Source organism: Malurus melanocephalus, unplaced genomic scaffold (assembly GCF_030028575.1).
Source record: "Malurus melanocephalus ecotype Western Australia unplaced genomic scaffold, MMel_1.1 scaffold_30, whole genome shotgun sequence".
In the NCBI taxonomy this organism is placed as follows: domain Eukaryota; kingdom Metazoa; phylum Chordata; class Aves; order Passeriformes; family Maluridae; genus Malurus; species Malurus melanocephalus.
In genome coordinates, this window is record NW_026623262.1 from 3319248 (window position 1) to 3338316 (window position 19069).

General features: G+C 35.9%; 2 protein-coding genes across 2 annotated transcripts in view; one reads left to right on the forward strand and one right to left on the reverse strand.

The window, feature by feature from the left end:
- Nucleotides 1-11221, forward strand: part of ITGA4 (integrin subunit alpha 4) — a 35311-nt gene extending 24090 nt beyond the window's left edge. Inside the window, exons 18-28 of the mRNA XM_057363745.1 lie at nt 1850-2000; nt 2701-2799; nt 3244-3323; nt 3656-3742; nt 4311-4401; nt 5076-5183; nt 5441-5560; nt 7014-7133; nt 7669-7767; nt 7978-8097; nt 8979-11221. Coding sequence (XP_057219728.1) covers nt 1850-2000; nt 2701-2799; nt 3244-3323; nt 3656-3742; nt 4311-4401; nt 5076-5183; nt 5441-5560; nt 7014-7133; nt 7669-7767; nt 7978-8097; nt 8979-9071 — 1168 coding nt within the window. The 3' untranslated portion in view covers nt 9072-11221. The remainder of the gene's footprint in view (nt 1-1849; nt 2001-2700; nt 2800-3243; nt 3324-3655; nt 3743-4310; nt 4402-5075; nt 5184-5440; nt 5561-7013; nt 7134-7668; nt 7768-7977; nt 8098-8978) is intronic.
- A 96-nt stretch (nt 11222-11317) lies between these two features.
- The window catches only part of CERKL (ceramide kinase like), a 45233-nt gene continuing 37481 nt past the window's right edge, over nt 11318-19069 (reverse strand). The window contains exons 7-13 of the mRNA XM_057363746.1: nt 18500-18677; nt 18176-18244; nt 17781-17806; nt 17590-17698; nt 14597-14693; nt 13193-13368; nt 11318-12410 (exon numbers count right to left, since the gene is read on the reverse strand). Of these exons, the coding sequence (XP_057219729.1) occupies nt 12329-12410; nt 13193-13368; nt 14597-14693; nt 17590-17698; nt 17781-17806; nt 18176-18244; nt 18500-18677 (737 nt within the window). The 3' untranslated portion in view covers nt 11318-12328. The remainder of the gene's footprint in view (nt 12411-13192; nt 13369-14596; nt 14694-17589; nt 17699-17780; nt 17807-18175; nt 18245-18499; nt 18678-19069) is intronic.

Consider the following 19069-nt stretch of genomic DNA (forward strand, 5'->3'; position numbering starts at 1 on the left):
AAAGTCTCAATTAGCRTTATGAAAAGAAAGACTGTAATATTCTTGTGAACCACTTCATTGTTTTTAGTTGTATTTTATTATCACAACCTTTTTCATTATTGAAACATTATATTTCAAAGAGAAGTACAGGTAGTTGGTGTGCAAAACAAGAAATTGGACCTCTTGTGAATCTCAGCTACTTTGATATTTTGTTTGTAACCTGGATTTTCTTATTTTGTTCATCACTTTTAAAGTTGATTCTATTTAAATCAAAATACTAGTGTGGACAACCTAAAATGGCATCAAAAGATACTGACAGGCACGTAATGCAGGTTAATCACACCTGTGKGATCCTGAGCACAAGCCTTTTTATCTTCATAGATTTCAGAGKAAGATGAGTATCCTTCTGCCAACTAATGTGTGGCCTGTAGCATGAGTCTTAAGCCCTTTCATTTTCTTATGCTGGATGGTTATTTTATTTAAACACACATAGACTTTTCAGAAACAATGGTTGTGCAGCATTTTCATTCGTGGCATTAGCAACGCAGTTTTGTAAGTACTTGGAAGCTCTAAGAAAGGAAAACAGATTACAACATACTTGTTTGACAGTAGAGAGCAGCAGCAGGTTTATGGTGTAAATAAATAGTCTAAATATCTTGATAAAGTGTGAAGTATCACCTTAAATTACCTTGTGCCCCTAAAATCTCGATTAAAAACTAGTTAGCTGTGAAGTGTTAATTTATTTTGTCTAGACAGAATGCATTCATTATCCTTGAGGAGCAAAGCAAACATCTTTGGTTTTAAAAGAAAGAAATCAAACAGGGATTGCAATGTAATGCTKTATTTACTGAGTAACAAGTCTTCATGTATACACTATCATATTTTGTTTAAATTGCTTAGATTTTGGTCTGCTCTGTAAATTTCTAGTCTGCATCATGCATTTTTTAATGAAGAATGAAATATGATTACCAGCTCAACCGGGGAAAAGCTCTAGTTCAGCTTTGTTGTAGTCCCAGATGTGCACCTGGTGCTTTTGTGTACTTGTGTGTTAAGCTGGGAGGCATCTTTGTGACAGGATATTGTTAATGAGCTCAGCTTCAACACATGTAACAGGACTGAGTGGTAGATATATAAGCACTAAAACAATATWCAGATTTAACCAAAACTTGACAAGCCTCCAAAATGTTAACATTGTGTTTCTCTTTAATTTGCTTTTGTCTTGGAACATATCTGCTTATGCAGTGCTTTTGCCTTCTGTTGCTTTTGCAAGTGCTAGCTTCTTTCCCAAAGGTGTTCAGTGACTAATGCTTTGGTTTCGAGCCAGAATATCTGATAAATGTCTATTTCTAGGCACCCTTTCTACAAGTCTTAATTAAACTTTAATGTCAAGCTGAAGTTTACTTTTAGCCCCTGATAGGGTGTCTGTACTTGTAACATGATTATAGAACATTACATAGATCATAAGACAGGCATGTTCACTGTTTCCCTTTTCATRTTAACTCAGTCCTTTATCCTGAGTGCAAAGAGTGAATTTTGAAATAATGTCTGAAAAGACTGTAGCAGTGGTACTTAGCAATTCTGGTCTGTAAGGAGAAGGACTGATCTTAAAAAGGCCAGAAGCACAACTGGACTGATGACAATGTTGTTGCTCTCTCATTAACCCCTCCAGGCTTTAAGAGGTGCAGTGCTGGAGTTGACCATCTTATAACTGGAATTGTACCTTAGGTATAAAACTGAGTTACAAAACCTTTCCTTACATCTCCTTACAGCTGAGCTTTGTCAGAACCAACTGAAATTACCTAAAGGAGAGGAAGAGCTTTGCATACAGGCTGTATCTAGAATTACTTTCCATTTATAATTATTTTTATAGGCCTCATGATACGAAAACATACCTTGGTGTTGGAAGTGTGAAGACTTTATTGTTGAACATTTCTCTGCTTAGTGTTGGAGATGATGCTTATGAAACTGTCCTCCACATTCAAATCCCTAAAGGTCTTTATTACATGCGASTTTTAGAATTGGTAAGAAAAAAGCCTCTCAAATACTAATCATTTGATATTTTTCTTTTTCAGGCAGGCATTTTTCAAATTATGTTTATGAATTGTTGAGTTTCTTTAGATATTGRACCTACATCCCTTCATCAAAAGCTGCCAAAACTTCAGTTGTTAAGTTCTCAGACTTCTAGCTACCTAAATCAAGTGCAATTTAATCAGTACAGATGACTTACATAATTTCAATCACAACTAAAATAAACAATAGAAAAATGTTTYTAAATTATTTGAGGATGTTATGGCTGGTTTTGGCTAATAATTACGTTTTCATTGATCACAAAGATCTCATTGAATCTGCTTTTTTTCCCAAATACACAGGCTTATAAGAAGTCATAAATCTAATGGTGCTCTTTCTGCCCTTTAAAAATAACTCTTCTCCATAGAGAATCCCCCAGATCCACCTTTATGGCCTTTAATGTGGGTGGGTCCAGGTCTGGTGAATGTGCCTTGGATTCAGTGAGAGCAAGCAGCAGATGAAGTAACTGATAAGTAATCAATATAATCTGTTATGTTTAAGTGGTCATGGATATCCCAGATATTGGCATCAGTGAAATAACACCTGGTGCAGAAAAAGATAAAGCACCCAATTTTAGTGTGTGCATGTGATGTGAAATGTCTGTAAAAAAAACCTTTCTTATTTTAATCATTACTAATTTGTCCTTTATTTTAGGAAGRAAAACAAATCCATTGTGAAGTATTAGATAAAGGAACTCAGGCAGTGACACTTAAGTGCAGTGTTGGTTATTTATATGTAGATCACAACTTAAAGGTAAGCTACAAATGAAGTTCCTAGCTTGTAAAACACCCTAAATTTATTAGAAGGATTTTCATGTGGGGAAAAAAAGCCCTTTTTTCCATAATCTCTTATTCATTCCTAACTAACATCTCTTATCATGCTGATATCTGTATCTCTCCTGCTACTTTGAAAATTAATTGGTTGAAAATTCCCTGGAATAATTCATTAAGGGACAACCATGTTTGTATTATGCATCAACTGATTGTGCTTGGCCTCTAGACAAGTGAGCTGACTACTGGCATGGACAAATGTGTTAGGTCAATAAAAAGGGGGCAGAAAACACAAAAAGCAATTATTTTCTTAGTTTTGACTTTTTTAGAATAGGAAATTCTAAATGAGTTTAATAAAATACTTCAATTTAAACTGTGTCAAGATACACTATCATTTAATATAAGGAAAATTTTATTTGTTCTACAGCTGGATTATAGTTTCCTCTTGGATGCAAGCTCATTAACCAGAGCAGAGGAGGACCTCAACATCATCATTAATGCTACCTGGTAAAATCTAATAAAAATTGCTTAATGAAAAATACTACAACTTTGGAAAACAGATAAAACTGGAAAGGCTTAGCAAAGCATGATTGCAAGAAAGTACATTGGTTGCAAATCTATATATAAGGAAAATTGCAAAAAAAAAAAAAGTGATACTGAAATAATGAGCAGGTTTCTGCCTTTAAAAAATGTGGGGGGTTTTATTGCCTGATCTGTTGTTACCAATCAAATATTTTTAGTTTAATAAACTGAAAAATTTTAGTATTTGTTTACAAAAATAGTGCATAGAATACGATGATGCCTTCAATACAGATTTTTCTCTCTTTGCATCTTTGTAGTAAAAATGAAGATGGGAACATGTTGCTGGATAACATGCTAACTTTACCTATACCTCTAAAATATGAGATTGAGTTAAATACTCATGGGTAAGTCACCTGTTGTGTACCTGCACATCCATAGAACTGTCTTGTTATTATTCTAAATTCACAAAGCTTTCAAGGAGAAGTGTGGTGTAGCTGAAAAATCCTGGGACAGAGATGGCACAGCTGTCCTGGGTTCTGACCCATAAACTTGTAAGATTGTGAGATGAGAMCACTGATATCCATGGTGCTTTGAACTTGTCTCTTAACGGACTAATGTTTGTTTAAAAAAAATGGAATGTTTTTTAGAGAAAGATGTACCTAATAAGARCATAGCAGATCCTCAGATTTCTTGCTTAACATGGATTGTATTCTGGGTTTGTTGTGGGACATTCATGGAGTGTAGCTTTGGGTGAGGATTTAGGACTTTTTATGATTCATCTGCCTTTTTGAAAGGAAAGAGTACAAATGCAGAGGGTTTCTAATCTAAAGGTAGATAATTTCTACACTGTGTTCTTAAAAGCAAACTTGGGTATTTTCTTACAACTGATCTTACTGGAGGTTGTGTGGAGCAGAAAGTTATGCTAATGATATACAGCAATTCTGTTCATTAATAACTTCTAAACCATTGTAGGTTTGTGTCACCAACCTCATTTGTTTATGGAGCAGAAGAGAAAGATTCACCAGTTACATGTATGAAGGAAAATATCAACTTCACTTTCCATGTAAGAGTTTTCCTTTGTAAACCCTGTCATCCTTTTTTGAAGGTTAATGTTTAGTATATCTGAGGACAGTCTACACAGTCAGTAAGAAAACTCGTAAGAGTACAAGGGCACTTTTGTGCATTTGTGATGGGAAGTTGCTGTTAATCCTCTTAGAACACTTTTTTTGGGCCCGGAAAAATCTACCACAGAATGATCAAAGAAAAAATTCTTAACACAGGCAGGATTGAAAGTGGTAGAGCAGTATTGACTTGCCACTTTTTCCTTTCAGAAACACCTTAAAAGGAATTATGGTAAGAAAAAGGAATTAGRAGCTTCTTATAAGAGTATCTATAGCATCAAATTTGTCTCCAGTGGATTAAAAGCAGGAGTTTGGACATAAATCTCTCCTAGTTCCTTCTGCATACTGTGCTGGCAGGCAGTGTGTATGACCTCAGGTACTCATCACAGATTGGCACTCCTTACTCATCAGCTTTGGCAGAGTGAAGGGCTCAGTAAGCCCACAGAATGAATGAACAAAATGTTAACACTCCTAGCACAATTAGCTTTCATGACAGCATAACAGTGCAGGTGCTACCCTGTTCTGAGAAGCTTTGTCTTTTTATATCTGTATATTTTTGTTACTTGAATAGCTACCACTGAAGCCTTCTCTGTGTATCCCTCCTCTTCTCCACAAGGTTATCAGTGCAGGACCAAGCATGTCTCCAAATACCAACTTAGAGATAATGATACCCAATGCTTTTGCACCCAGGGACTCCAAATTATTCAACACACTGGACATCAAGGTAAGCAAAGGTTAATGGGTTACTAGATCTATGAATTCTGTAAAAAAGAGAAGCAGAACAAAGTCAGCTAGGTACTAAGTCTGTGTTTGATTTCCTAGCTATGGTGAAGCAGAGTGAATAAGAACAGGATCATCTTCAGCCCCACGTGTTTCAGAATTCTGGAAATAAAATTTAYGTTTCGTTTCAGCCTTTCAGAAATCTTTAGTCTGATTGATCTGATATTTAAATTMTAATGATGATGTTATATTTATTTACAGACAACAGCTGGACACTGCTCCTATAATAAATATCCCAGAAACTGTATTGCAGCAGAAAAAAATGAAAACATAATAAAAGATGTCATCACTTTCTTTTCAAAGCCTAATAAGAGACATATGGTAAGTTCTGTCTTTTGGCTTCAGTGGGAAAAGATTGTATGAATGAGCCTCAAAAGAAGAGTATATCTTATATAATGAGGTCACCAGAGCATCTTCCAAGGATGTGTGGTGGGACTTGTGGTAAGTTCAGTGACTTTAGGGAAAGGGGTGAGAACTGAGCTGAGAAAGTTATCAATGACACRTTGCTGAAGTCAGGGTGGATGACAGTCACCTACAAAGAACTGCCCAAAGGGTATGGAATTGAATGAGTGGGCAAACAAAATGGCAGAAAAATTCAGTAACAAATAGAAAATGATGCATCAGGCAAAAATAGGCTTTATTTTAATTACACGAAGTATGCAGATCAAATATTCATTGTCTTTTCTACATCAAAACAGTGCCAYCAAATGTAACTAACAGGAGCCAGGTGAAAAACCCTTGAACATAGTAGTTGTGATGGAAGTTCTTCCTGAAGGGAATGAATGTTAAAATTAGTTCCAAGGAAGACTRTACAAGTTAATGGGACTGAAAGTCAGTAAGAATTACAAAATTTGTGGAAATAATTTTTGGCTGGGAAGCTATTCAAAATATTTGGGAGGCTGGGAGAGTGCCATACAGGCCTGGCCTGTTCCAGCTCATYCCTCTGTTACTGCTCACGGACTCTGCTGGAGATCAGACACTTTTCTACACAGTCCAAACCAGAATTGCTATTTTAGCATTGCATTGCTGAGGGTTTGTCCTCAGAGAAATCTGTTTCCTGCACCTTGTGTTTGTTAAAGTACAATGTTTATTCTTTCATCTTAAAAGAAAATAAAAAGAAAAAAACCCCAAACCAAACAACCAGCCAAAAAAAAAAAAAAAAAAAAAACCAACAACAAAAAGAAAAACAACCCATTTTTAAAAAATGTTAATTTGGAACTTTTAAATAAGCACATAACAGGGAATCTCAGCCAATGATTGAGATACAGTCTACACTAGAATATCAAAACAGTACTTCARCATGGTAGTCTTGGATAAAACATAATGATCAAGATATAATAAATTAATCATGTACAGCATGCTGAATCTGTCCTCTCCAAAGCTGTGTGAAGTGGTGCTAGCTGTCAGTGTACAAATGTACTGCATAGCATAGAGTTATTGTCATTTATCATTATTGATAAAAGCTAATTTGAAATAACAGTGTAAAAATAACCCCAAACATATAAGCAAATTATGACACTTTTTCAGTCTCAAAATAATTGAATTTTTAAGAAAAATTACATGTGTTTTTTATAAGAATTAGGTTGGTCTCTTGTTACTGTACSTTAAGCACTTCTGGAATGACAATGATGGATGACCACCTCAAGTAGCACCCTGAGGTTTTTTTTCATTCATAAACGTGATTTTTTTTTTTTCAGTCAGCTCCTGATTGTCTTTAATATTAGGACTATAAAACTGATAAACTTTGGTTTTAATCTTTCMTTTCCTTCTACAGTACTGCATGAAAAATGACAGCCTTTGCTTACAAATMCATTGCCAGCTGGGAAATATGGAAAGTGGAAAAGAAGCAACTGTTCAGTTGCATCTGGAGGCTACTCCTTTACTTGTAGAAATGGTAACACATGAATTTTTCATACTTGAAGGGAATATTTGAAAGCATATTTGCAGTTAAATAGTTTGCAGYGCCTGCAAATAAATTCTATGTACTTATATTTGTTTTCTAACAGTGAAACATGTTTCAAACATGATTAAATCTAAATTGTTTAGGTTTTAACCTATTTTATGTTTTCAAAGCTAAGGCTTGAGGTGATGTATGAAAAATGAAAATATGTATTTTAGTTTATCACTTTATGGTATGTATTGCTGTGCCTATTCTGGCTSGGTTATGTAGGATGGGGATTTAATTTCAACTGGTAATTGTACTTTTCTCGGAAAAGCAGCGTGGATGTGGACTTCAGTAAAATCCAACCTGGCTTCGTTCCAGCTTCTGGTACTAATTTGTTTTGTGATCAGAGAAAGGCACCATTGGGTGTTTGTGAGATTCTGGTTACATGACCAGCTGTGTTACCAGTTTTTCTGGGCAGGAATAAATATGTTAAAGTTTAAAGGTTTTTTTTAAAGAGTTGCTTTTTGGTTTTTTTTTTAATCAGGATGATGCATCCGTATTGAAGTTTGAAGTAAGAGCAGCAGCCTGGCCAGAAAAAAATACAAAAGTTATTGAACTRCATAAGGACAAACAAACTGCATATGTAAGAATTCTTTTATGAATTTGTGATAAACATGTTAAAGTAGAAAAACCAACTGCAATTAAAACTGTAGAATTCTGTACATACATACACACAGTCAATGAGTGTAGCGTTAGATACTTGAAAATTTAATAGATTTTCCTAGAGTTTTTTAGTATTGTGTAGGGGAAAAAAACCCAACAGTTAGCAATAAACTTATTTTCTGTTTTTCAGGTCTATTTGGAAGCATTGCACCACCTAAAGCCAAAATACCATGTTACTGTGCTAATTATTGCCCTAGGCTTAATAGTTGGTGTTACGTTGTTTTTGCTTCTTTCATTTATACTATGGAAGGTAGGTTTTCATTATTTCTTAATTCTTAAATCAGGAATTCATACTATTGGAGGATTTTTGGAAGTGGATTAAAGAATAAGTAACATTTTATTATGATCTGTCCTTTCTAAAGTAAGATAATTTCTCTTATTAGTTGGGGTTTTTCAAAAGTACTTCCTTTTTTTCCATTTCATCTTTTGCATATTCTATATTTTCTGTTACTAAACACCACAAATCTCTTTTACAATATTTTATATAGCATCTCAAGTTTGCAAATGATTTATGTAATTTAATGATATTAAATGGATCATTTTTAAATGTGGATCATTGTCCCACAATGTCACTTGACACATGACTGATAGTTYAAAACACAGTTTCTTACCAGAATAAAATGTCTAAGACTTCAAACTGCATATTAAAACAATTCTGTGCATAAGTAAAAGAGAAAACTTATAAGGATGCAGCCCCTCTGACAAGTGATTAAGAGATTGTTAGCTTCTTTGCCAATGTGGAGACTTTCTCCATCCATCATTTTTACATGGACTTACAGAAATTAAACAAATTTAACAGGAATGTTTTATTACCATTTCACATTTTTTAAAAAAACTGGATTCTATGGACTGTTAAAGTTCACAAGTCCAAGTCCTTACCTCATGAGGAGAGCATGAGCCTTATAAAAAGTAAAAAATGGAAAAGCAAACTTTTGCTTGATTGATTTTGCTCGATTGATGATTGAAGCTCTTGATTAACTTGGTATGACAAAGCACTTCATAAATGTCATATATTTTCATACCATATTTCATAAATGTCATATATATTCCTTTTTATTTTAATTAGTCTTTTATGGTTTAGATTTGATAACAAATATTTGCTGACAACAGATTTCAAATTATGTWTTTCAGATTGGCTTTTTCAAAAGGAAATACAAACCAGTCCCTCAAGACACAAACACAAGAAACAGCTGGAGTTTTACAAGTGGGAACAAAGATGACTAAGATGGCAAATAAACGTCTGATTTTAAAATGAAGGAATTAAAATTCAGATTAATTCACAGGAGAAACATCAGCAGCAAGAAAACTAGGCCTTGAGCTTACTTGCTCTTGCAAAACATGCTTTATTTCCTTGAACTGTATGGAGGATACACCCTAGAGTACTGTTGTTCTAATATGAAAATGGTAAACCAGTTTGTTCTGAAGTCTCACAGTAATATCTGAAATGCCATGTATATATACTTCTATATATATCTGGTTTCAAACAGACAGAAGAACACTAAAGACAAAGAGAAGAAGAATTACTTACCAGAAAGAAGTCTTCTTAGAAAGTAATTAAGTTTTGGCTAATCTTGGAAAGTAAGATCTGAAACACCTCAGCATGAGTTATTCTATTGATTTTAAAGTTTCAATAATATTTTGATCAGGCATTCAAGAAGAAATCCCCTCTCATCTTGCTTTAGCAGTTTAACAAGGGTAAATTAGCTCAAACCAGCAGGACTGTAAGTAGAACTCATGGACATAGAAAACAGCTCTCAGAAGCTCTGGGCTTCTGCAGGGAACCTCGTAAGCTTTGGCTTCACAGGCACAGCCACAGCACTGAAGAGACTTGGACACCCAGGCAAACCAGAACTAGGAAGGCCAAAGGTGGATTCAGAGCAGGGAATTGTGTGGGGTAGCCTGGAGTTGCATCTGTAGAAGGATTAAAGTATTGGAGATCATAATTTGTAGCCATCTTTCACATGGTACTTTCAAGCATGGCAGAATTACTTGTTCCATCCTTTCTTCAGATAGTGCTGCCATAAGATTTTGGACTTCTCCAATCAATCATTTCTATGTGGGTTTTTTTTAAAGCAACTATTTATTTTTATTTATTTGAAGATTTTTCTATAGTACTTATGATAGTATTTATAAGTGCTGGCATTCTTCCAGAACCTGAACAAAAGAGAGAAAGTCTTCACCAGACAAAACAGAGAGAGACACACCCAAAAGACTCCAACTGCCAACCGTAATGCRCCAAATTTTATCTTTAGATGTGCCACCCTTGAGCTGAAAGTACTTYATCAGGAGAGCCAGCTTAGGTTCCTGGGAAACTGTCAGATAAATACCATCCAAACAGGCACCCTCAGCAGCCACTCTCAGAAAGGCAAGTGCCTGAACAGAACCATGGATAAAACCACTGCTCTGCTACTCCAGGAAGTTTCTTCAGCTAGCTAAGTTTGCACTGCCACCTAGCTTTGGTGACGCTGAAGCAGCATAAGCCAGGGGGAAAAAAAAAAACTTCCTTTGCTCCCCAGAACAGCTGGAGAATAACTGAATTTATTGCACCAGAAGGACAGAGTGTGGCCTTGTGGCCAGGCCTTGGATGTCTTTCTGAACTGCAGAGAAGGGAATGCCATCTCTACACACGCTTTGAAGCTGCAACCTCCTGTAGGAGTTAGCCTGAACCTCAAACCCMCAGAGAGTGCCTTTAGCAAGCACTTCTGCTAAGAGTGCTTGGTGCCATAAAAGCCATGTTGCCCACAGATTCCAAAGGTATTTGGGACCATTTTGTAATTTCCTTTCACTTCATTTGATGCCAAAGATGTGGATCGCTCCAAAGTATATTTCCCTCTAATTGCTACAGTACAAGGACAAATGAATGTGCATGTATTTTTTTAAAGTCAAAATAAAGTATGTCAAGAAGGAAATACTTTTCTTGCAAGTGTATGAAAATGTGCAAAAAAATGCTTATCTTCCACATGGCTTTAGTGAATTTTTGCACTTTAACAAAAAAAACCCCTTTGAACAGAAATTAGTTTGATATTACAGCATACTGTGAAAAATATACCTCAAATACTGGAAGAAGCATTAATGTTCTTTTGAGTACAAAGAATGCATGCAAGTGAAACCAAAGCATTTTATTTATCTTTGAAATAGTTTACATCAGTACAAGTGATAATGATGCCTTGGAAATTGTACACTTTCTATTCAGATTTGATTGTTAACATGTAAATGTTGGTTGCTTATTCTTAAGATACGAAGTAAAATTATGAAGCTTTTATAAACCAGGTTGACTATAAATGAATGTACACTGTCCTCATGGTGGCAAGGTTATTAAGTATTACTCGATTGCATTTTGTTAAAAAAAAACCAAACAAGTTAAACACATGAATGTTGTTTGTTCTAAAAGTTCAATTATTTTGTTAAAATTTCATTTATTAAATAACATTTAACTGTACTAAATGTTGCTGGARTGTCTTTTTAGACAACTTTAAGAAGTTTAGTTTGAATTGCCTTAGTATCTTAAAAATAAATGATGGGATACAAGATTAGTTTTCATTGGAGACTACTCACTGACTTGGACAACAGGTAACACTTGGGTTTAGGAGCCAAATCATCATCTGCAGTATTTTACGTGCAGTACTTTKTCCTGGGTCTTTACCACAGGTAAGAATTTTTCACAAGTATTTAAAATCACATTAGCTACAGATCTCTTGTAAAAGCTTAAGCCCTTGATTCAGCAACATCATATAAAGACTGGATTTCACATTACACTCAGCTGCTTCTTGAAGAAAGCATTTAAAACAACTCATTCTTGCCCTGACACAACACAGCTTTCTCTATTTGTGCACTGCCTTCTGAATGATTCCTACACAAGTGGCCAGAAAACATTTGTTACCCATGATCCTGCAGGTGAATAAACATGGTCTGTTACTTTTCATCTCGAATATAGTCTTAATTTACTATTCTCTTAAATAATTGTATTCAATATTAAGTATGCTACAAAAAACCCACTCAAATATTATGTTTATGCCAATAAGGACATTATAAAAATTTAAGTTAGCTCTAAGTCATTTATCATAACTTTATTCTCAGCAAGAACAAAAAATATTCTGAATAACATTTCAGTTCTAGGATAGAGAAAATACTTATTTTGGATAGCAGCAGCAGACTAGAAGTATCTCGTTCTAAAAGAATCTAAAATAACTTCAATGAAAAAAGAATTTCTTCTATTTTGCCAGACACTTCTCAAACCCCAAATTTTAAGAGACTAATATAATCAATTTATTTTTTTCTTGTTAAAGCCTAACAGCTTCTATACAGTTAAATACAACCTGATAAAAATATATCATTTAATACAGATTTAAACCCAGAAATACTACATACATCCCAACTAAGTTTCTGCTACAACTGACAGTTGTAMAAGTCCAGCACCTTGGAAAGCTGTGTGTGGAGGTGGGAACAGGATTCTTTATTATGGAACTTGCAATGTTTCCCTTCTATATGCAGTTGCACGTTGCTTGGGAGCTCTCCAGGTCATCAGTGTTCACTCCATAAAGGTCAATAAGTTGAGGATGCACCCTGTGAAGCAAGGAAGTCAAACTTTATCAGTCAAACTTCATCAACTCTTGCAATGGGTGTGCTGCTTTTTGAGGCTGGGGGGAGAACAAATATGTACAAGCCTTTATATGGAAATAAATTGGTGAATTACATTTTGACAATTGCTATATATATCTTTAAAAGTCTAATATACCCTACAAGATGACCTACCTTTTATTTCACATACCAGRCTTACTCTAAGCTGTGTTCTTTCAACTAATCTTGTGGGCATTGCAGAAAAATGAGCCACTGCCCACTTAATTTCACTGATAATCCTCCCATTTCTATTTGTAGTCTTGTTCTTAGATGCTAGATATGGGGACTATCCTCAAGCAGTATTAAGTTTTCCACAATTGAAGAGCTACATGTTTTTATTAACCTGAAATGTGCTGCTTTCCAAGTAGGAATCCTTGTCCCAAAAGGAGCTTCTCATGGGAGACACATTTTATACATCTTTTTTCTCCAAGAAACAGGATAAAGTAACAGGAAAGAAAAAATAAGTAGTAAAGCAACACAAAGAAAACTGGAGTGGAAGCTGATGAAGCAGCAAGATGGAAAGGCCGTGTGGGTTACAAGAAACCGTTTCAAAGATTAACACAAGGCAACCAGACAATGGCAGAAGGGTCAGACCCTGCAGTGCACAGCAGCTCTGTCAAACACCTGACTTTGGTGCCATCTGTGCCATAYAGGGATGTAACACATCTAAGATTGCAGCAGTAATCTGTTATGGGTATATGGTCCCTAAATGGGGTATTTAACCTTACCGAACATGAACTTCTGATGCTTCTTTCATTAAGTCTCCATCTATATTCCAAGGGTAATTCCCTTCTTCAGAGGCAGCACTCAGACACATATTTTCCTTGGCATCAGATCCACTTTTAGKCTTTGGTTGTACTTTTACTTCTTGGACTGTGTAGGTCTCAACAAAGGGAAAACTGAACTAAACCAAACACAGATAGATATTAAATGAAGATGAAAGATGTAGGTGGTAGCTTAGACTAACATGGGTTACTTAAAATTAGAAAGCTGGCTTTTTTTTTTTTTTTCCTAAGTGGGGACATTTTACTCAAACTTTGACCACATAATTTATTATACATTCTACCCAGTRTTTATAGATTAATGTGGTGTTTTTATCCTAAATAGTGCCTCAGAAAAAATGGTAATGTCCCATTTGTATTCCCATTTTGGACTCAATTAATCTGCAGGTAAGGTGGTGTATTTTGCACATACCAAATACTTTCAGAACATGTGAAAGTCCAAGCAGATTTTTTCCTGTGCTCTGTTCATCCTTACCAGTAATCTTGTCCTGAACCAGGCTAGTTAGAACTCTAGTAAATGGTTGTCTTAAGCTTAAAGGAGAGCTCACATCTCCTTGTCTGATTTGTAACTTCAAAAGCAGTGAGAAAAGCAGGGCCTTCCTCCATAAGTATATCTGGAAATCTTAAACTATTTCCTAAACTCAGCCATTAGTGCTGTCACCWGGAATTGTCACCCATCTCTCCCCACAACTCCCTGACTGTAGGTGAATTCAAACCCAAACCTTCCTGTTAAAAGGATTTCATACAATCCCAGAACACTTGAATGTTCCAAGTGCGCTTGGACCATGCAGTGGCTCTTCAGACAGCAATAAGTTCTGTGTTGAATGTTTTATTTTTCTCTTCTAAGACAGAATAACAACTACAATTTCAAAAGGCAGTTCTACAAACATTCATAACTAGATGGAATGCATACCTGCTACAAATCAATGCTCACAACCCACTGCTACCAGCACAGCATGCAGTGAYCTACTGAAATTACCAACTTTACCAATTTCTGATAGAATTGCATTATGCCCCGCCCCCCCAGTTCTGCATTCTTGATCTCTGTACTATACAAAATTCAGAATTCAGACACAGAATGCATTTCCTTATTGTGGTGAGATGGTTTTACACCCATAAAACTATGGTACAACACAAACACAACTTAAACCACAACAGATGGACTGAAATAGGCTAATCTGTATTAGTCCAGTGATTTAAAAAAAGAAAAAAAAATCAGATAAAAGGGGGCTAATGTATTCTGACAGGAAGCTAAGTCTCTTTACAAGGATGCTAACATTAACTCTTGCAGCTTGTCTACTTTCACGATTAACTGTTCTTTTTATATCACCAGAAAGAAATTACCAGTACCTGATTGTGTACRCTGGTGTATCTTTTCAGATGCTTTATAAACTCTGTTCGAGAAGTATTTTGTACAACAATGAGAGCCATGCTTCCATTATTCAACCTGAAAAGCAGACCAAAAAGATAATTCATTAATTTGGAAGTATAACAGGCTCTTCAACAGCSTAGATTAGAAAGAAAATTTTTAAAAACCCAGAAGAGTAAATTAATAGAATATTCTCAACGGTTTTTCAAATCCTTTTGCTGACCCCCCCCACCCCACAGATCAATATAAACAATTCACTGAAGTTATTTAGGACTGATATTTTTATAACATACACTGTAATAATAAATTGTAGTCCCTTATCCATATCCATAATTTCCTGAGCGCAATACCTATAACCTAAGTGAACCTTGCTTTTCTACTTAACAGATGGTTTTTAAACATTGGGGATCACAAAATTTTTTCTTTTTACTTTTCTCTCCAGCAAAGTCTAACGATTGCCATAAGTGCTGTGAGGCAGAGTTGTACCAAGAAGTCACAGCCATGGTTCATGGTGGCACTCCCAGCACAGAGCCAGGACAGATGGGTTCACCCACACCTCCCACTAACACCCATGCTGCTGTAACAAAGGGTGCCACCTTCAGCAGTGCCACTGTTCCCACTCTCTTTGCAGTTCTTGGTACAGTTCTGTTTATACATTTCCCAAAACACAGAAAGATTTAGGACTGAGAATTTTGTACGAGATGAATCAGCCATGTACTAGAGATTAAACAAGAGCCCCTGCAGTGCAGATGCTCAGTGGCTCTCAGTATCCAGTCACCATGGGTATTTCAGCATCTTTGAGAACTGGGGTCAGACAATGAGCCAGTGCCAATTCACACCTTCTTTAATGGAATGTACCTAGACACAGAAGCTAACAACCAGAATATCCATGCAAWCATGCCTGAGTCCCATCTGAGTTACATACAAATCAGTGCTCAACAAGGATATCTGATGTACATGGCAATCCCTGCTGAGACTGCCTTCTGGAGAGAGATTATATATTTCTGTATTTCCTWCCTTCTGCATAAATATGCACACMTATATTTATTTATTTATTCAGCATGCATGTTTGGAAAGTATCTTAAGAGCATTTAAAAAAMTTTCCTGCAACCCAGCAGCATTGATAGTGATAGTTCAGACAGCTACTGAACGACTGAATCAGGAATGTTCTCAGACTATGATAATAGCACTATCTGGGAGTTACATAAACATTAAACAAGTGACCTGGCACAGCATTACTTTGCTGATTCACAAAAGAGTGATGGTGACATTTAAAAAGTTACCTCCTTMTCATTTGTTTCAATAAAAGGGCACAACAGACTAGTGGGCATTCAGCACCAGAGCCTTTCATCTTCAGAAATGACTAAGAATTCCCATCTGCAGCAAAGCCCCATCTGAAGAGATCCTATGGTGTGAAAAACACATCCCACAGGGCTCACATAGCACAAACAGTGAAATGTATCTGGACATGTTTCTGCAAACTYAGAGCGGTGTAACTGGTGCTCCAAGCCAAAGCTTGCATCTCACTTCAAATGCCTTCAAATGGCAGAAACCTCTGGGGGACACACAAGAGAGAGAAGAAACCTGGATGAGTTCCTTGAGTCTCTAACAATCAGTGCAACATTTGTGTTTCCCAAATTGAAAAGAGTTACAGTCAAAATGCTGTTCAATGCAGCACAGGAAGCTCCTGTTTCAGGAGTCCTAGGCCACTGGCTGACCACACTTTAAAATGATCTTTAAAAAGAGATGAAAGAATGAAGGTGTTCTTGTACAAAATAGGGAGATCCACTGAGCAGCTACACTTCGAGAGAAACTGGCTCGTTTCTGCAATAACTGCATGGAGTTGTCACAAAACTCCCTGTCACTGAGAAATGGGGCAGAAGAGAAGGAAAGAGAAAGCAAAGCTAAAATTCTTATCAGAATTTTCCAGCTTAYGGGTATATGAAAACACTACATGCAGAACAAAGTTCCTAAGAGGGCACAGCATCAGAAAACTGTCTTGAGGAGTATGAGATTAGCAGGACCCCAGTAGCAAAGAAAACTTCATTAAGAGTTCAATCAYAGATAATCTGGTTTTACATTTTTCCAAGAAGTCAAATTCTACTAGAAAAGCCAGTAATTTTGAAGAAAAATACCTCATCAATTCATCTMTAATTTCACCTAGTGACAATCTAAGGAAACAAAAGAGACTCATTCCATAAGCTTTGCTGAGTGTTGGGGTTTCTTTTTTTGGTACACATTCATTCAYACACATGAGTCTCTGCATTCTTTTCTGAGGGAACCTGTTTTATTTTGTGTACAACTACACAGTTTCCACTCACTATTCTGCTTAATTGCTGACTGGATACAACAAGTACAAATATTTATCATCTAGAAACAGTTTTGGTCACCACAAAGCAGGCTCTCAACAAGGAGCTAAAGGCAAAATCAGYCAGTGTCAACAACCAGATTCTGTACTCCTTTGAATCCCCAAACCCTGCAAGTAGAAGCTGCATTTCTCAAGTTCAGGGGGAAACAAAACAAAAAAAAATAATAAGAAAAGGTCAAGTGTGAATTTTAGTCCTTAACAGCATGAGAAAGACTTGTATTTCATTTTTGCTGGCTGTGGAGCAGAAGACAAGAGGCACTTTTATATCTGAAAAAAAATAACATCCAAGGGTAAAGTTTCCCCATAAAGCCAAATCCTATGACAGATGACTGCTCGATGACTACTACTTAAGTCAGACTTGCCAACTAATTTAATCACAGCAATTATCCACTCATAATTCTAGTTACACTGCTTGACCTTATTTACCTGATCCAAAAACTGATTACAATTCCTGGGATTATCGAGTCTGCTGCAGTCCATGCCCCCTCCCCCACTCCAGAGGGACTAGACTACCTAAACATAGGCTCATATTCTCGGAAAAGCCAAGGTCTTAAGGTAAGATGTCAGAATTTATAGACATGACTAATTCCCTAAACCCATACTGACCTCGTATTAGGTGCCAAGCCTCTTGGTGCCATTGAACACAGACAAGGGATTGCCATAATGCTCACATTCAGGAAGTGACCCTGAATTTTCTGCCACTGATCCTTGCCACCTAAATAGAACAGAGTAATTCTATATTACTCCACTTAATCAGGCACAGTTCACTTCTAAAAAATCCTAAAACAAAAACTCACCTTTTTTAATTCTCTCTTTCTTCTTTCTAAAGGGTGGAAACACGTAGGTAAAATAATTAAAGTAATTTTTGCACATTTAAGCAACACATACTTTAGAAAAASAGTAACATATTAGTGGAACTGAACAAATCAATAATGCTGAGTGCAAGATTGCCTTGTAACAAAAWCCTCTATAGTCTACAGGAAACACTTTACAATGTGTACAAGTTTGCAGCTGTCAAAATGAATATATTTTTTTAAATTAGATTAGAAAAATTAATTTTAAAAAAAAAAAAAAATTAAAATTAAATTTAATTTTTTTTTTAAATTAAATTAGAACAAAGTACAGAATCTGTATAATTTTATCTTCAAATACACATTTTTGTATCTTTGCAATTGCATTTGTTTTTACGTACCGGTCCTTCTCATGAGACTCTTCCTGTGGAATTTGTAGAGGTAGAAATGATAATTCACATTCCTCTGGCCTAGAAAAGTATTGATATTTACTATGAAGTAAGCCACCGTCTGACTGTCAGACTTTTATCCAAGTTAAGATGATTTTAAGGAGATTGTGAATGTACAGAATTTATCTCCTCTTTAACTTGTAAGATGGATATGCATCACATCTGAGTGAAATGTCTGCAATTAAGACAACTGCTGTCTTTATTTTTATCACATTTATTATGGCACTTTCCTCAAGGAAATGAGGAATACTAGAAAAACAACTTCTCATGGCATACTTGAGATCTGCCAGTGTTTTGATGAAAGCAAAGTCCTTCCTCTGACTGGAGGGCATCCAGCGGTGTTTCTCAGCCARAGCCAAAGTCCTCGCACCAAACCCAAACATGGCTGTGAAGCCAAAGCGCAGCAGCTTGCTCCGAGTGCTGAAAGTGCACACGTCTACTGCTTGAATGTGCCCTGAAATTTCAGAGATAGAGCAGAAAATAAAAATAACATCTACATTCCAAAGGACCCACAACTTACCATTTCTTTTTCATCTACTTTAGCTGTGGGGAAAACCCCTCCAGACTYGAAACCAGAATCAATCTAGACAAAACTAACACTCTATCAAAGAAGTCATTTCAGATGCTTGAACATGTTAAAGTTATGGTCAATAAATCAGCCACTTTGTAAGGCTGCAAAGGGTCTGACTCTTAATTCTGTGCATATTTTCAACAACTAGTATCAAAGAATATGTAATATTGCTAATATTTGCATAAATCTCTGCAGTCATTTCATCAAATGTATGTAATGACTGAACATTGTATTGGAGAAGATATGGAAACTCTTAAATATAGGTTTGAAATGTA